The sequence below is a fragment of the Polypterus senegalus genome, chromosome 6 (assembly GCF_016835505.1).
Source record: "Polypterus senegalus isolate Bchr_013 chromosome 6, ASM1683550v1, whole genome shotgun sequence".
Classification (NCBI taxonomy): Eukaryota; Metazoa; Chordata; class Cladistia; order Polypteriformes; family Polypteridae; genus Polypterus; species Polypterus senegalus.
In genome coordinates this window covers 15561069-15578921 of record NC_053159.1, presented here as the reverse complement: position 1 = coordinate 15578921, position 17853 = coordinate 15561069, and the positions used below count along the sequence as shown (strand labels likewise).

Sequence of the window (17853 nt, the reverse complement as noted above, 5' to 3'; positions counted from 1 at the left end):
CAGTACTGTGTCTCTTCGGAGAATCCTTGGGTGCCACTGGTTTGACTTTGTGTTGTTCATGGAATCCCAAAGGAGGCTCATTACCTGCATTGTGAGGAAGCGTCAGTTATGGCACTATGGACATGTGGCGCGATTCCTCGAGGGTGATCTGGCACACAGGATCCTCGTTGTTGAGTACCCAGGTGGCTGGAAAAGGCCTGGCATCAGATAGGGGGTCATTTACAGGGGGTGGGACTGGATCGCGTGTCTGCCAGGGGGGCTGCCAACCAAGATCCCAAGCTGTTTCATTGTGTAGTGGGTGTACCAGTGCATGCTCCCCAACCTCACCTGACCTGACACTTTGGGCTCCTTAGTACTAATCGAGCATCATTTAAATGCCACAGCCTGCCTGAGTCTTGTTGCTGACCAGATCCACCCCTTTATGACTGCAGTGTCCATATCTTCTACTTCCAGCAGAATAACACACCATATCACAAAGCTCAGATCATCTCAAACTGGTTTGTTGAACAAGACAATGAGTTCACTGGACTCAAATGGCCTCCACAGTCACCCGATCTCAATCCATTGGGATGTGGTGGAGCGGGATATTGGCATCATGTATGTGCAGCTGGCAAATCTGCAGCAACTTTATGATGCTATCATGTCAATTTGGACCAAAATCCCCAGGGAATGTTTTCAGCACCTTGTTCAACCTGTGCCATGAAGAATTGCGGCAGTCCTGATGGCAAAAGTGGGTCCAAATGGGTACTGGCAAGGTGTATGTAATAAAATGGCCGGTGAGTGTATTCTCACACATTAATGGATTAACTTATTGATGTTTACTTGCCCAAAAGACTCAGACCAGCTCCTGAATGTTCGTATTGATTGACCAGTTTCCTCTAAATGCTTTTTAAAGTGCTAACTGGTTTCTTGCATTATCCATAATAGTGAAATTTGCCTGTAGGCATAATAAAATCCCTCAGTATCTTGGTAGACTTGAAGACGCTAGGTGTAGACCATGAATCGCAGAAGAGACCTCAGCCCAGTCGTTAATGACATATCACAATCGTGTCGCCTTCCTCGGAGCAGAGTGCCTAGAAATATTGTGCGAGCGCTAAAGCAATTGGAAGCATTGCAGTGGAATTGCCGGAAGCCAAAGATGTGAGACTTGAAAGACGAGAGATGATCCCAGACAGCCGCATGCATAATGGAGAAGAGTGCACACTAGCTGAGCTCCATTTCATGTCAGATGGCTCCTGGCTCTAAAGCCCTGTTTAAGTGTGTGAGTCGAGTCAAACGGATTTGGGGTTGCAAGAGCACTTTTTTCCTCTCGTTCATTTCTTTTAAAATTTATGATATACCTACACACTGAGAAAATCAAACAACCAAATTTTCTTCTTCCTGTTTTGCCAGCTGTGAGATGGTACAAAAAATTTGAAAACGCAGGGGTGTATCATTCCAGTGGCCACTCTTGGGGAAAAGGGGAAGGGGAAAGCTATTGGTTATAGATATGAGGCACCGAATGACATCTGCTTTTCTCTCCTTACCAGTCTCCATCCGCTTTTAGGGTTAACTATTGACCTGAATTTTAAATGACATATTAATCAGATTATTGAAAACAATTTTTTCTCTTAAGGAATATAGCAAAAGTTAGACCCCTTATAACACTGTAAGATGCTGAAAAATTAGTTCACACTTTCAGTCGGCTAGATTACTGTAATTCACTCTTCTCAGGACCACCCAAAAAAGACATCAATCGATTGCAATGAGTGCAGAATGCAGCTGCCAGAATCTTAACTAGGAAAAGAAAATCTGAGCACATCACACCAGTCTTAGCATCACTACACTGGTTACCTGTGTCATTTAGAATTGACTTTAAAATTCTGCTTATGGTTTACAAAACCTTCAATAATCTCAACTCCATCTTATATTTCAGAATGTCTTATACCTTACACTCCAAATTGTAACCTTAGATCTTCAAATGAGTGTCTACTTAGAATTCCAAGAGTTAAACTCAAAAGAATTGGTGAGGCGGGCGGCCATCTGCTGTTATGCACCTAAAATCTGGAATAGCTGACCGATAGGAATTCACCAGGCTGATACGGTGGAGCACTTTAAAAAACTGCTAAAAACACATTACTTTAACATGGTGTTCTTATAGCTTCATCTTAGTTAAATCCTGATGCTCCATCCATTATCCCACCCGCTATATCCTAACTAGAGGGTCACGGGGGTCTGCTGGAGCCAATCCCAGCCAACACAGGGCACAAGGCAGGAAACAAACCCTGGGCAGGGCACGCACACACACTCACACACACACACCAAGGACAATTTAGAATCGCCAATGCACCTAACCTGCATGTCTTTGGACTGTGGGAGGAAACCCACACAGACACGGGGAGAACATGCAAACTCCACACAGGGAGGCGAATCCGGGTCACCTAACTGTGAGGCAGCAACGCTACCCACTGCGCCACCGTGCCACCGCTGATGCTCTGTATATTCAATTAATTATCATTATTATTCATGGTGGCTCCATAATCCGTACTAACCCCAACTTTCTCTTTCGGTTTTCTGTGGTGGCGATCCGCACCACCACTTGATCTATGCACTATAATGTCCCTACACTGATGGATTAAAGGCTAGAAGTCCATGTGACCGTCATCATCAAGTTCTTCCATGAGAACCCTGAATACAATGAGAACTGATTGAGGTCATTTATGTTAGGTAGAATGCCTAGAGGGGGTCTCGTGGCCTCGGAACCCCTACAGATTTTATTTTTTGTCTGGAGTTTTTTTTTTTTGTTGTTGTTTCTTCTGTCCTCCCTGGCCATCGGACCTTACTTTTATTCTATTTTTAATTAGTATTCCCTCATTTGAATTATTTATTCTGTCTTTTTCCTCTTTCTCCATCATGTAAAGCAATTTGAGCTACATTGTTTGTATGAAAATGTGCTATAGAAATAAATGTTGTTGTTGTTGTTCTCCGTGATCCAGTTCCATGACCGCAGAATTCCCTTTCTTGTTTCCTAGGTCACAGATGGCGGCACAATCAAGCAAAAAATATTTACATATGACGCCATGTTCAACACCAACTACTCTCACATGGAAGATTATCGGAGGCGGGAGGACCTCGTGTATCAATCAACAGTTCGGTAAGTGAAAGACTTTTTGCTTTCCCTACAGAGGTCATACCCTCGCCCCCTTTTTTGTATTTTTCTCCCTTATTTTACAAAATAATCCACCACTCTCAAGGACAAAAGTAATCAAAGACATGAACAGATGGTGCGGCTGGTTTGCAGGAATGACAGGTAGCCGCACAAATGAAAAGTTGGACATTCCGTTTAATGACAGCAGTCCAAACAAAAAAAATCACACATCTTAGCTTCAGTATAAATAGCCTCTCGGATAAAACAACAAAAGTATTCGGCTCTTATTGTGCCATGGGATAAGGGGTCTGTCACTGGAGCTCCGTCTGGCGGGTCACTCTAAGTCTAAAAGATTCTTGGCAGCTGGGCTTCATATATCTCACAAACCGAAAGGGGAGGGGCTAAGTGACCTCACTGGGCGGTTACGAGAAGGGAATGTTAGCAACAGTGCCACCTCCTGCCCCGGCAGGTTATTACAAACCTCAATCAAACTTGTGAGGAGGTCCTCCAAGTCGCTTGCGTGTTACTTAAAAAGTACACTAAATATCATAAGAGACAAAAAATAAATAAACTTACATCTCTATATATATATAAAATGCAACATCTGTTTGTCTGTCTGTATGTCCGCTTTTCACGAGAGAACTACTTAACGGATTTAAATCGGGTTTTTTTTCTATAATTTGCTTGAACATTCTGGTTGATTTTGTAACTTCTCCCATCGCGCTAAGTGTCATAGTTAATTTGCGGTACCGATTTATTTACGCAAATCCGACAGAGACGCAGGAGACCGAGGGGAAGGGGGGCCAGGCCTTCCTCACTCACAATTCAGCCTCGGGGCGTACCTTACCTCCACTTAGTTATCGGATGAGAGAACTACTTAACGGATTTAGATCGGGTTTTTTTCAAGAATTTGCTTAAACATTCCGGTTGATTTTGCAACTTCTCTCATCGCCATAAGAATTATACTTCGCTTGAAAGGGGCAATATATTCATGCTAATTCGAGACAGAGGCTGTGGGCCGAGGGGAGGTGGAAGCGTGACGTCAGGAGTGGGGAGCTGGGTGGGACCATCTTCACTCACACCTCAGCCTTCGTTCGAGTCGCTCTACCTCTGCATTTTGACATGTATCTTGCCTCCACTTAGCTAGCGAATCCTGTTTGTTTATTCATTTTTAAAGTTTGTCCTGATTCACTATTACTCGGGCAGAGCCCGAGAACAACAGTTAGTAATACAAAAAATTAAAATGCCCTTAGATTCTAGACAACCCATTGACTTTGATCCCATTCATTGAAAGATGGTGAACTGATTTAGACAAACGGGAGAGCATCTCAGCATTTTTAGAGAAAAGTAGAAACCATTCTATCACCGGGCACACTGGCACTCACCAGGACAGTTTAGGGTCACCAAGTGGAACTACGTCTTTGGAGGTGGAGGAAACTTCGAGAACCCATCCATCCATCCATTATCCAACCCGCTATATCCTACCTACAGGGTCACGGGGGTCTGCTGGAGCCAATCCCAGCCAACACAGGGTGCAAGGCAGGAACAAACCCACCGCAGGGTGTACACACACACCCAACGGTGCACATACACCAAGCACACGCTAGGGACAATTTAGAATCACCAATGCACCTAACCTGCATGTCTTTGGACTGTGGGGGGAAACCCACGCAGACACGGGGAGAACATGCAAACTCCACACAGGGAGGACCGGGGAAGCGAACCCGGGTCTCCTAACTGCGAGGCAGCAGCACTACCACCGTGCAACCATGCCACCCAACTTCGAGAACGTGGACAAAAATCTTCACCGACATAAAAGGGTCCCTTTAACAACATCAAACCACTTAGTAAAGCCAAGGAAAGTGCAGTGGATTCAGACAGGATTCAGACCCCCCTCACTTTCTTTACACCTTTTTGAATAGCAGATTTAATTTTAAATGGACACATTTGCCATTTTTACCCATCAATCTACACTCATTAACACATAATATGTTTTCAGAAAGGTCATGTCATGTCATTTTCTAACCCGCTTAATCCAGACCAGGGTTGCAGGGATTGCTGGTGTCTATAGGACACAAGGCAGGAACAAACCCAGGCCAGGGTGCCAGTCCATCACAAGGCGAACACACACACTCCCATCCACTCACAAAGGCCAATTTAGCCTCACCAATTCACCTAATATGCATGTCTTTGGATAGTGGAAGGAAACAGGAGCACCCAGAGGGAACCCACACAGACTCAGAAAGTTCTGCAAATATTTTAAAAATCAAAAAACTGAAATCTCTCATTCATAGGAGTATTCAGACCCTTCATTCAGTACTTCTTTGGAGCCCCTTTGGCAGCAATTCCAGCTCTGATTCTCCTTGGTAAGTCTCTATAAGTTTTGCACATCTGGATTTGGGCACTTTATCCATTCTTGCTGTCAGAAGCTCCATTAGACTGAATTGGTTTGATGCCTTCAGGTCTCTCCACAGATGTTCTATGGGGGTTAAGTCTGAGCCATGCAAAAAATATATGGCCACAGTGACCAACCATTAAAACAGGGGAAGGCGTTATTTGGGCATACTCCAAAAGTAACATGGAAGGCCCTGCTGGCAGTTGTCCAAATCTGACAAGAATTCTGTGCATACCGTATATCTTCCAATAGTAGCCACGGCGTTTATTCAAAAAATTATTCGGACGGCCCGGCGTTTAAAAGAGACCGGCGGTTGTTGGAGACCGGCTATTATTCGCCTCGTAGATGGAATGGTGATGGGTAAATGGGGTTCATTTGGCAGTAAAATACGGTATGGTACCGTATTTACGGTCACAAAATGTAGGCAACAACACTGGATGAACATTTCAGGATTTAATGAAATTATCAGTACAGCAGTACGGTCTTATTAAAGCAGTATACAGTACGGTACTACCGTAAGCATGAAAAACAGGTACGGTAGACGTCAATTTTCTTGCCAATGATGCCACCAGCACTGGCCTGCACCAGTCGAATTTTGCACGAAAGCTCATCAGCCCGACAAGTCCCTGCGGAACATAAGGAAATGCAATAAGCTCCAAACTCACGCATATACGTATACATTACGACATGAGACTGGATAAGATACAATAAAGTACAGTACTTACCATCTACTTGTCGTCTGAATAGGTAATGATTGCTTCGTTATTTGCGAGTTCTTCTTCATCTTCCTCTTCTTGTGATGGCAATACAGGTACTCCCATTGCTTGTTGTCGCGCAGTAATCAGTTTTATCAGGATTAACGTGTCGAAGATGGCATTTTCATGTTCTTCCTGCCACCTCTGCCCTCCCTGTGGGGTTATGATTGAAGTGAAGACGAAAGGGCAAAATGTACACAAAGAAATTTCTTTTTGACTTTCTCGCTTCCTCGATAGCATCCGACGACAAATCATTTTTGACACGAAAAGGTACTTACCGTATGATTCACTGCAGGAGGGCGGTAGCCCAGGTGGTACGAAAAGAGGATTAGAGTACGAAAAAGGCGGTGGGTCATTGGAGATTGGCATTTACTACAGACCGGCGCTTAAAATTAGACCGGCGTCTATTTGCCGCAACATCTCTTCAAACCCGGCGTTTATTGGAAACGGGCGTCAATAAGAAGCCAGCCACTACTAGAAGATATACGGTATGTACAGTTGTACAGTTTTGCAAATGACATAAGTATTGATTTTCACAAAGTTTGCTGCTTCAGTGTTTTTAGATCTTTTTGTCAGATGTGTCTAAGGTATATTGAATTAGAAGTTTCAAAGGCTTTTATTAACAATTAGCCGAAGCCCGCCATAGCATACGGCAATGTAAGAATAAGAACGGAAAACGGTGAGAAAGGAATTCAGTATAACAAAGGCTTAGGAAACCACCATAGCAGTATAACGAAAATAGCAAGGAGCGAAACCAATGCCAATGGTCGAGAGAGTACCTTCCTGTAGCAGGATACGGAAAACATAGACATATATAGATAGACGCGGCATTCACTGTGTTGCCCAGTCGACACGATACGTCAGCGCGTCCGTCCTATTGTGAGCGTAAAAGTGCCATTTAAACTAATACAGGTAGACATGGAAACCAAGTTTCCTGATGAAAAAAACGTTTTAAACAGTATCGTTTACATACAACAGATTTTGGCGAATCGTTTACATGAAATTATTTATATCCATTTATACACTAAATGCGTTCGTATCCCATGGTCTTAGAGTTGGTGGGCAGGGCTCTGTGAGTTGGTGGGCGTGGCTCTCTGTCTTGCGCGCGCTCTCTGTCTTGCTTGCCCTCAGTTAGAGTTGGCGGGCGGGGCTCTGTGAGCTGGTGGGCGTGGTTCTAGTCTTGCGCGCGCTCTCTGTCTTTCTTGCTCTTAGTTAGAGTTGGTGGGCAGGGCTCCTTGAGTTGGCGATCGTGGCTCTCTGTCTTGCGTGCGGTGTAAAGTCAATGTGGCTCAGAGGTGCATGTGGACTTTTGCACAGACGAAAGCGACTGAGGCTGTGTTTGGTGAGTTGTTGCGTGCCTCGAGAGCGACGCTGGACTCGGGAGGAAGGTTACAGTTGGCATGTGTGGCTCTGTCGTGCGTATCCCATGACGCGGTAGGAGGGTTAGAGTTGCCAGGGGGGGGCTCTGTCTTGCTTGCGCTCACTGTTTTGCTTGCCCTCAGTGTCTTGCGTGCGCTCGGTGTCTTGCATGACCTTAGTGAATTATATACATAGATTACATTTAGTTTATGCAAACAGTCCATATTTGCAGTGTTGGCCCTTCTTTCTTTTTCAAGACCTCTCTGGCATTCTGTCAATCAACTTCTGGGCGAAATCCTGACTGATGGCAGCCATTCTTGCATCATCAATGCTTGGAGTTTGTCAGAATTGGTGGGTTTTTGCCTGTCCACCCACCTCTTGAGGATTGACCACAAGTACTCAATGGGATTAAGGTCTGGGGAGTTTTGTTCCCCGAGCCACTTAGTTCTCACTTTTGCCTTATGGTGCTCCGTCATGCTGGATTGTTCATTTTGGGTGATCAAACTGTTTTTGGATGGTTGAGAGAAGTTGTTCTCAGAGGATGTTTTGGTCCCATTCTTTATTCACGGCTGTGTTCTTAGGTAAAATTGTGAGTGAGCCCACTGCCTCGGCTGAGAAGCAACCCCACACATGAATGGTCACTGGATGCTTTACTGTTGGCATGTCACAGGACTGATGGCAGTGCTCACCTTTTCTTATCTGGATGCCCCAAACAATCAGAAAGGCGATTCATCAGAGAAAATGAATTTCCCTCAGCAGTCCTCATCAGTCCAGTCCCTGCACCTTTTGCAGAATATCAGTCTGTCCCTGAAGTTTTTCTTGGCTTCTTTGCTGCCCTTCTTGACACGCACCAGGCCATCCTCCAAAAGTCTTCACCTCACTCACACCTGCCTGCTGCCATTCCTGAGCACACTCTGTACTGGTGGTGCCACCCCAATCCCTAGCCATGAATAAAGAATGTGATCAAAACATCATCCGAGAGCAACTTCTCCCAACCATCCGAGAACAGTTTGGTGACCAACATGATGGAGCACCGAGCCATAAGGCAAAAGTGAGAACTAAGTGGCTCTGGGAACAAAACATCAAAATTTGGAGTCCATGACCAGGAAACTCCCCAGACCTTTAATCCCATTGAGAACGTGTGGTCAGTCCTCAAGAGGCAGGTGGACAAACAAAAACCCACCAATTCTGACAAACTCCAAGCATTGATGATACAAGAATGGGCTGCCATCAGTCAGGATTGGGCCCAGAAGTTGATGGACAGCCTGCCAGAGTGAATTGCAGAGGTCTTGAAAGAGAAAGAAGGGCTTTTTGTACCTTATTTCTCTCGTCTGATTTTTTCCCACATGGTTACAAAAGGGATAGGTATTGGCTCTAGTAAGTTCTGCATCAAAAAAGGAGACAATCCCTGGGAACAAGCGCCCCCTGCTGGAAACATTAAACTGATTGCCTCAGGAGTATGTGACTTTTTAGGTATTTAGGAGTCGTTCTGAACCCTCCGCATGACTATATGTTTCCTTCTTAGTTCAGCCATGTCTGTCAACAGGAAACTTAGCCTAAGCATAACAACAGAGCCTTATTTATTTTATTTTTTAGTTGTTAAGTCACTTAAAACTCTTTTTCTTAATAATTCAAATCTTTATCATATCAAATATCAGAATAACATCTTCAGCCTTTAAGCATAAGCTCAGAAGAATAAGAGACGCAGCACAAACCCAGCAAGTCAATGAAGGTGGTTTCTATACCCCATACTAGGTGCACATCGAACAAGGGTTCAAATTCAACTTCAACAATGAAGAAAAGCCAGCAAAGCAAGAGTTAAGAAATAACCCTTTGATTCTCCTTTGTGTCCTCTCGATGAAGCCTCACCAAAACCCCCGTAAAAGAGCACCGTACTCCTTTTTATATTAGAGTGGGGTGACCGCCCTGCTTGCTTTGGTGACCATGGGTGCAGGGCTTTGAAGCTCAACCTTGTAGGGGCCCGTGGTCACCGCCAGGGGGTGCCCCAATGCCCCAACGCCACACCCGGAAGTGCTCGGGGGGAAAAATAGCAGGGACACCCGGAGCACTTTTGGGGATGCAGCCGGCACTCCGGAAGATTGCCGGGAAACATCTGGAGCACATCCGGGTGATTATAAAAGGGGCCGCCTCCCTTCATTCTGGGCTAGAGTCGGGTGGAAGAGGACAAGGTCTGGAGGAGAGAGAAGGAGGCGGCCTGAAGAAGAGGCATAGTGTGGTGTTGGCCTGGACTTTGGGGGAGTCTGTGGGTTGTGTGGCCCTTGACTTGTAAATAGACTGTAAATAAAGGTGTGGCGGTGAATTTATCATGACTTCCTGTCTGTGTCTGAGGCTCGTTCCACAATAGAAACAGCAAAAGGAGAGGTCAGTTCCGAAAGTTCCCTACGGCATAATGGTGAGAACCGCCACAAAGAAGACGTTATTTTCGAAAGTTCGTCACAGGGCACGGCGCGAAATGAAACATACTTAACATATGAAAGTACAGTGTAAAGGATGAGAATGGGAAATCTGAGCTTCCTACATATATTGGAAGTCGCAGAAATAGTGAGGACGGGTTTCCCCTGTTTATATATACAGTTTAGGGGGTATACCTGTTTCCCCCCTTGGGTGTTGCAATAGGACATGAAAAGTTAACTTTTGTAAGTACACTGCAAGGAATGAGCACGTGAAATTTCAGCTTCCCATCGATATGGAAAGTGGAAGAATTAGTGAGGAGTCGGTGAGGGCTTTTCCTTTTATATGTAGAGATATCGAGTGAGTATAGATTGATTGGCAGAAAATGGCACATTTTTACATTTCAGATTAAACCTACAACTCAGTAAAGTGAGCAGAAAGTGAAGGGGTCTGAAGTCTTTCTGAATCCATTGTATGTTGGTGTCCCCACCCGTCTGTATCCAACAGGGGGCGTTAGCTCCCTGGGAATGAGTTCTTTTGTAATTGTGGCGTTACATAACCCGAATCTATACATATATAATATAAAAAGGTGAAACCCCTCCCTTAGTGATACTGCGGTAAGAAATCACATAGGAGAAATAACAGCTTTGTTTAACTCTTTTAGGGCTAATTTTTTTTTTTTTTTCTTTTCTCCCAGGGCTGAATATTTTTCTAAAAACCTTTTTTTTTACAAAAAGAACACAAAACAATTGTTTAACTTATCAAAGAAACAAAAAATATTTATTTTTGAACAACATAACTGTTTTGCATTTTGTATGAGCCTGCATACTATATAATTTAACATATTATTATTTCACATATTGTAAATTTCACAAGGCAAAGTCCTGCAAAGTGTGGTAACGCTCAAAGCATCCAATTGCGTGCATGCCACGTTGCACTGCTTGCAATATGTGTTGCACTGGTGCCTCTTTTTCAATAGTCTGTTGCTGCACACAACACAGTCAGGCTTGTACTTTTTGTCCTCATAATTTGCAGGAAAGTGGCGCTCGGTCAGCCTGTCTGGCACTGCTCTTTGTAATGGCCTTCCTCGCTTTGCCAAAGGCACTCCAACATATTCTGCCAGCAAGTTGTCCACCACCTTCTTGCGGAAATCTGCCGCAGTCATAGTACTGTCACTGTTTGCCTGCTTGAATAATATATATCCATTTGTGAGTGCAATCTCACGGATGCGATGGTACACAGTGTGGTACCACTTGGTGGACTTATGGCCATAAGCATATGACCCCAGCATCTGATCCAGTCGATCAACTCCAGCCATTTTGCAGTTGTACTCTTCAAGTGCAACAGACTTGTCCAGCTTTCTACCTTCTGGGTTTCCCTTAGAACGAATTACCTTCTCACACAAATTGTTGGTGTGAACTGTAGTAATACAAGTCACCCGTTTGACATCATGCCATGTCAATGCCACCAAGTTATCCGCCCGCATAAAAACAGGATTGTCACCTTTTTCATTTTCAGCCTCTCTGGCTTCAACTGTAAAGGCATGTGTCTCCTGCTCACCCTCACTGTGCCACAAGCTCCAATTCCCCTGCTCTGTAGCTCTATGAACAATTCTGGTGAACTATAAAAATTGTCCATGTACACAACATGTCCAAAATGTTCATAGCCCTGAAGCAGCTCCAGCACAACCTGAGTTGTCAAAGGACAGTTCTCCTCTGAAAAGAATGCTTACCAGTGTAAGTAATTACTTTTAGGCAGAAACCAGTGCTTGCTTCAGCCAATACAAAATCCTTGATGCCATACTTGGTGGGCTTATCTGGCATATATTGATGGAAAAAAAGCCGTCCCTTATATTTTATCATGGACTCATCCACAGACAAATCACGGCCAGGCTGATAAAATTGTTTATAAGTTGGCTCCACTATGTCAAGCAGGGGCTGAACTTTATACATCGGGTTATAGCCCTGCTCACCCTCGGGATTTGCTTCTTGTTATCACAAAAGTGAATGAAGCTTTGCAGCAGCACGTCCGATCACGGGCATAACCTGTCCAAAGCCACCAGGTGACAAAGTACGTTTGGACCAGTGCTCCCTGAAATTATATCGCCAGTCCAGTCCCATCTCTATCTGCAATGCCACAAAGCCCTTGATCTCGTCTTTGGTTGTGGGTTTCCACTTGAAAAACGAGAATGCGGAGCAAGCGCCTCCCGCGATTCAAAAAATTGCTCTGCGTACCTGTTCGTCTCATCCGCTATCAGTTGAAAAACTGCCTCAGGAAAAAACAGCCTGAAATAGTCCAGCGGCGTGTGATCGGTGGTGTCCAGCAGCAAGCCGTGCCTTTTTGTAAAGTCCGGTAGCCAGTTCGGCTCCCAAGGATCAATGTCTGGGTATTCCTCCCAAGCGAACCTTGCCGTAGGTGCACCGACAGCGCGAATGCGCTCAGCTGCCAGCCGAGCAGCTGCGGTGGCATCGGCTGGTCTCCGATCGGCTGATGCCTGCTCCGCAATTTCTTCCTCGATCTCCTGATCACTATCAAAGAAATCGGAATCTGACAAATCAGAGTCCGACTCCGCGATAATGCGCAAAGTTTCTTCGGCCAAGTATTTTCTTTTTTGAACTCGCTTCGCTCCCGCATGAGATGTTGATGCCATCTTGCCTTTGTTTCTATTTGTTTACATATCGCAACTCGCGCACACGCAAGGATTAGTTGCTGAGCCAACGAGATTAACAGTCCTCCAAGCAGAGAGGGAATGCCTGTGACGTGACAATGGGTTTTGTCGCCATTAACAGCTGATTGTCGCCCTCTATCCCTGGATGTCGACTTTTGTCGACATCCGCCCTCAGCCCCTCCTGTCGACAAAAGTCGACACCCGCCCTAAAAGAGTTAATGACGGCTTACGCTGCATAACAGACATGGCAGGGACCCAGTTTGGGAGTGGGGGCCTGATGTGTTGCAGTGGAAGGATTTTCAGGATCGGATGACGTTATCTCCCATCTGTCTGTCGGTTTCAAAGGTGTGCCGGGCAATGTTCCAAACCTTTATACTCTTTCTTCATGTGCAGGCCCACACTTAGGTGAATCGTGCAATTACAAACAAGCCAAAGAGGACAGAGGACATGCTGACTTTGACTGGCAAAAATAGTATACAACAGTCATCAGTCTGACTGCCCATTGCCCAGTTGTCTCTATCTGTCTTGTCTTATATCATAATGCTTGGCTAGCAGTTCTATAAGGTGAACCCCTGTGCTAAATCAGGCTCTGTGTCAACTGTGCATGCGAGTAGAAAAAGGCCAATTTATAAGATACATTTGCACAGAGTACAGTGCCACATTAAACTTATACTCTTATTACACCATGTCTTTATCCTTATGATCCTTCCTACTACGCCACACCGACTTGAAGATAACACGTAAACTAATACAAGACTGCAAAACAAATTTAGGACTTCCAAAATCAGACAACACTTCTAGCTGCTTTCTTTCCATAATCCTTAAGTATATTTTACTTAACCTTTTGGTTTCATTTTCACCCACAGCAGTCTTTGCTAAGGACAATGTTTTAATATTTAAAAAGGTTAAAACCTTTTGAAGTGAAAAACATTTTGTAACTTGCAGATAAATTGCTGCTGGAAAACAGTCGGCAGGGGCTTTTTAATTGGATGTAATCCTCAGATTATTTTCAGTGCGTTTCTCTGCTTTCATGTACCACACAATTATGATATTTCCCTTTAATAATAAATAATGAATTTTATTTATATAGCACCTTTCCCATGCTCAAGTTCACACCCAATGCCTGCTAGGATTGGCTTCATCTGCCCTCACACCCTCTCTTGGATAAAGCTGGCTCAGGAAACGGACGGACAATCAGATTGTCTCATTTGTTTCGCCCAATTATAGCATGTAATTGTTTTGGTTTTTTTTTGGCCAGTCAAATTGCCTGAGTTTATCAGTCAATTAATTTTTAGTCCATCAAACCCCATCTGTTTTGAAGTCATTCACATTGCATAATTATTTCCACAACTCCAAATTTGTTGGATGTTTTATCGTTGCACTCTTTCAGGCCACAGAGTCACGTTCTGCAAGCACTAAATCCGTTACCTCAGCGTTTCTCAACCTTTACGTCACTTAAAACTCTTTTTCTTAATAATTCAAATCTTTATCATATCAAATATCAGAATAACATCTTCAGCCTTTAAGCATAAGCTCAGAAGAATAAGAGACGCAGCACAAACCCAGCAAGTCAATGAAGGTGGTTTCTATACCCCATACTAGGTGCACATCGAACAAGGGTTCAAATTCAACTTCAACAATGAAGAAAAGCCAGCAAAGCAAGAGTTAAGAAATAACCCTTTGATTCTCCTTTGTGTTGCGCCTGCACTTCCACTCTCGATGAAGCCTCACCAAAACCCCCGTAAAAGAGCACCGTACTCCTTTTTATATTAGAGTGGGGCGACCGCCCTGGTTGCTTTGGTGGCCATGGGTGCAGGGCTTTGAAGCTCAACCTTGTTGGGGCCCGTGGTCACCGCCAGGGGGTGCCCCAATGCCTTGGGGACCCTGGACTCCAAATTTGTTGGATGTTTTATCGTTGCACTCTTTCAGGCCACAGAGTCACGTTCTGCAAGCACTAAATCCGTTACCTCAGCGTTTCTCAACCTTTAAGTATTTGCGACCCGAGTTTTCATAACAGTTTTAATCACGCCCCCACCATTTTTTAGAAATCCATCCATCCATCCAGTTTCTAACCCGCTGAATCCGAATACAGGGTCACGGGGGTCTGCTGGAGCCAATCCCAGCCAACACAGGGCACAAGGCAGGAACCAATCCTGGGCAGGGTGCCAACCCACCGCAGATTTTTTAGAAATGTAGATGCATATTTTATTATACCTACTTAACTTTTATCAACATTTATCTAACTCTATTTATTGTTCTAGTATCAGAATGTAGTTTAAGTTAATTTGTTTTGGTTTCAACAGACGTTTTATTCATATTTTTGATTCTTGTTTTCTTTTTTTCACATCTTCACGGCCCCCTTTTCGTTACTTCGTGCCTAGGGCGGCCTGCCCCACAGGTTGAGAACCACTGCATTACCTTTATTCTTTGTCTTCTCCAATGCTGCCAGCACAGACTCGGTAGCATTTTACCATTGTCATACTATTATGATCTCTGATATTTATACATTTTTGTGCTAATTCGAGTTTTTATCCAGAACGGTGTGGCCAGGAGCAGGAATGACAGCTCCATGAACTAGAAAAGTTCCATTTATTGTTCTAAAAGAAATAAAAAAAACACTCTTCGGTGCACACTTCCTGCTATGCAGGGAGTCAAAACCAAAAAACAGTGCCATCCAGGCTGGTTAGCCACTGTTTCGGGTCATTACGGTAGCCGAGCTTCGTCTGGCAGGTTGCTGGTGGGAGAAATGACGCCTCTTTCTTGGAGTCTTGGCTTTTTATGGAGACTGAATAGGAAGGGGCGGAGTCAATTGCCCTCACTGCGAGGTTTCTTGACGTTGTGGGGAGAGAAGGAGATGACACTGTTAGTGATAGCATCCTCCAGTCTCATCCCGGTGTGTTATTGCATACCTGAACAGAGCCTGTACGGAGGTCCTCTGATACACGTGTTGACAATGTAAATGAATATCATTGGTAGAGTGTAGAGTGTATCCACTATAGGTTGTCTAAATCTGAGATCTGTTTTTATGTTTTATGACATATGATGTCATCCAACTCCCCCACCGGTGCTGAGGATTGTGCTGGTCATTCATTGCCTTGGAAAGCTATTGAAGAAATCCCCAGGACTCACTGATTAGTGACATCAATCTAGAGACAATAGAAAATTCAACTGGACTATCTGAGCTTGACGGATAGCGACCGTTTACTTTTAGCAACAAATGTTCTTTGGAATTTCTGGTCTCGAATTTCCGTTCGTATTTTGTTTGCATTTTGAGATCTGATGAAAGGTTCTTCTGAAGTCAGATCGAGTGTAGAGATGTATGAGGCTTGACCTCATTCTTCCAGTAATTGATTAATATACGGCATTGGATAGGCATCAGATTTGGAAACCTTAATTAAGTGCCTAAAATCAGTGCTGAACTGAATGGAGCCATCCGGTTTGGGGACTAATACGATTGGGCTCCGCCATTCACTTTTGCTTTTGAAAATTTCACCTAACTTGAGCATCTACTTCACCTCATCATGCACCACATTCTTCCTTGCCTCTGGTATCCAATACGGATGCATTTGATCTTTAAGACCAGGCTCCGTTACGATTTTATGCTCATCAAGTTTAATAGGGCCAGGCAATGGGGAAAATACATTGGTGTTTCTTTTGATCAAAGACAGCATCCATTTTCTGAGTGTCTGTCAAATTGTCACCAATAGTAACATCAGTCTAAGAGACTGAAACCGTAGAGGTTATCCCCTCATCTGGTTCATACCATTCGTTCAAGAGAACATGAAATTACCATGTGAAATTTGAACCGGCTTTCACCCAGTATTCTAACCTTAGAATTTACATCCGCTCTTCTGCTACAGCAGGACCCTGACATTTTGCCAATATCTTATGTGGATCATATGAAATCAGAAGTACCTGATTGCCCTTTTTGAATTCATAGAGTTTGAAATTTCTTATCGTTATTATGTTTCTGCGCCTCCTGCTTGCGTTGCTGATGCTCCACGGCAATAGAGGATAATTTAGAAATTTGCTCCTGCAGTGAAATGACCCGATCCACAAATTTCAATCCCTCACACACTCTTCACAAATAATATCCAAGACACCTCACGGACGTCTGCCAAACAGTAACTCAAATGGGCTTAAGCTGGTAGTACTGATGACGTTCTTCATGTGAAATGCTTTGAAACAGACCCCAACATTGCAACTGGCACAGTAGAAGCGGGTTTCTTTGCACACTTTTCTTATAATATTTTTTGATTGTTTGAGCACGAGAGGGTAGGAATGTCAGTGTCTGATCTGCACAAGTGACGTGCCCCTTCTGTTATTGGAGGCTACCACAGTGCAAAGCTTAGTAATGTCCAGATTTCCCTCACCCAAACTACAGTTGCTTCATTATGAACAGTGCTGCTTAGGGAACTAATGCCTTTCTTGTTATTCTACTTGATCGCAAACATTTTGTCGTTTTGCCACCACCTACATGCACCCCACTGCAGCGTTATGTGACTGAAATCACCGGGCATATCATGGTAGCTCTGCTATACAGTGCCATATGCAACAGTTTTGACAATCCTTGTCAATGTCTAGTGCATTTACACACCATTGTTGTTTTGCTTGAAAGACACCAACCCACTCATGAATATAATTGAGTTACCACAGAGGGCAAGAATGCCTAGAAACAAAATCATGATTTTTTTTTGCAACATGATGTTATTTCATCTACTAAATGGCAGAAGAATACTCTCCCAAGATATTTGGGCTTAAAACAGTAAAGCAGATCATTACCCATCACTCTTGAGTCTAACACAGGAATAACCGTAATTACACAGAAGTCCAAGTCACGTTTGGGGTTGATGCAGCTACCTTTACAAAACCTCCTACCACATGGCATGTAACAGAAACATAAGGCATTGCATTGTGTCATTCCAACAGATGGCTCATGACAAAAAAATTTTAGTAATATAATGCATTGCATTTGTCTTTGCAACAGATGGCTCATCAAAAACAATTGTAGTAATTGAATGCATTGTGTGTGTCATTCCAATAAATGGCTCATCACAAACATTAATAGTAATTTAATGCATTGCACGTGTCATTCCAACAGATGGCCATTCCACCAGTTTGCTTATCACAAACATTT

General features: G+C 43.9%; 1 protein-coding gene across 1 annotated transcript in view; it reads left to right on the top strand.

Moving 5' to 3' along the window:
- The window catches only part of igsf21a (immunoglobin superfamily, member 21a), a 777574-nt gene that overhangs the window by 521738 nt on the left and 237983 nt on the right, over nt 1–17853 (top strand). The window contains exon 3 of the mRNA XM_039755430.1: nt 3012–3133. Coding sequence (XP_039611364.1) covers nt 3012–3133 — 122 coding nt within the window. The remainder of the gene's footprint in view (nt 1–3011; nt 3134–17853) is intronic.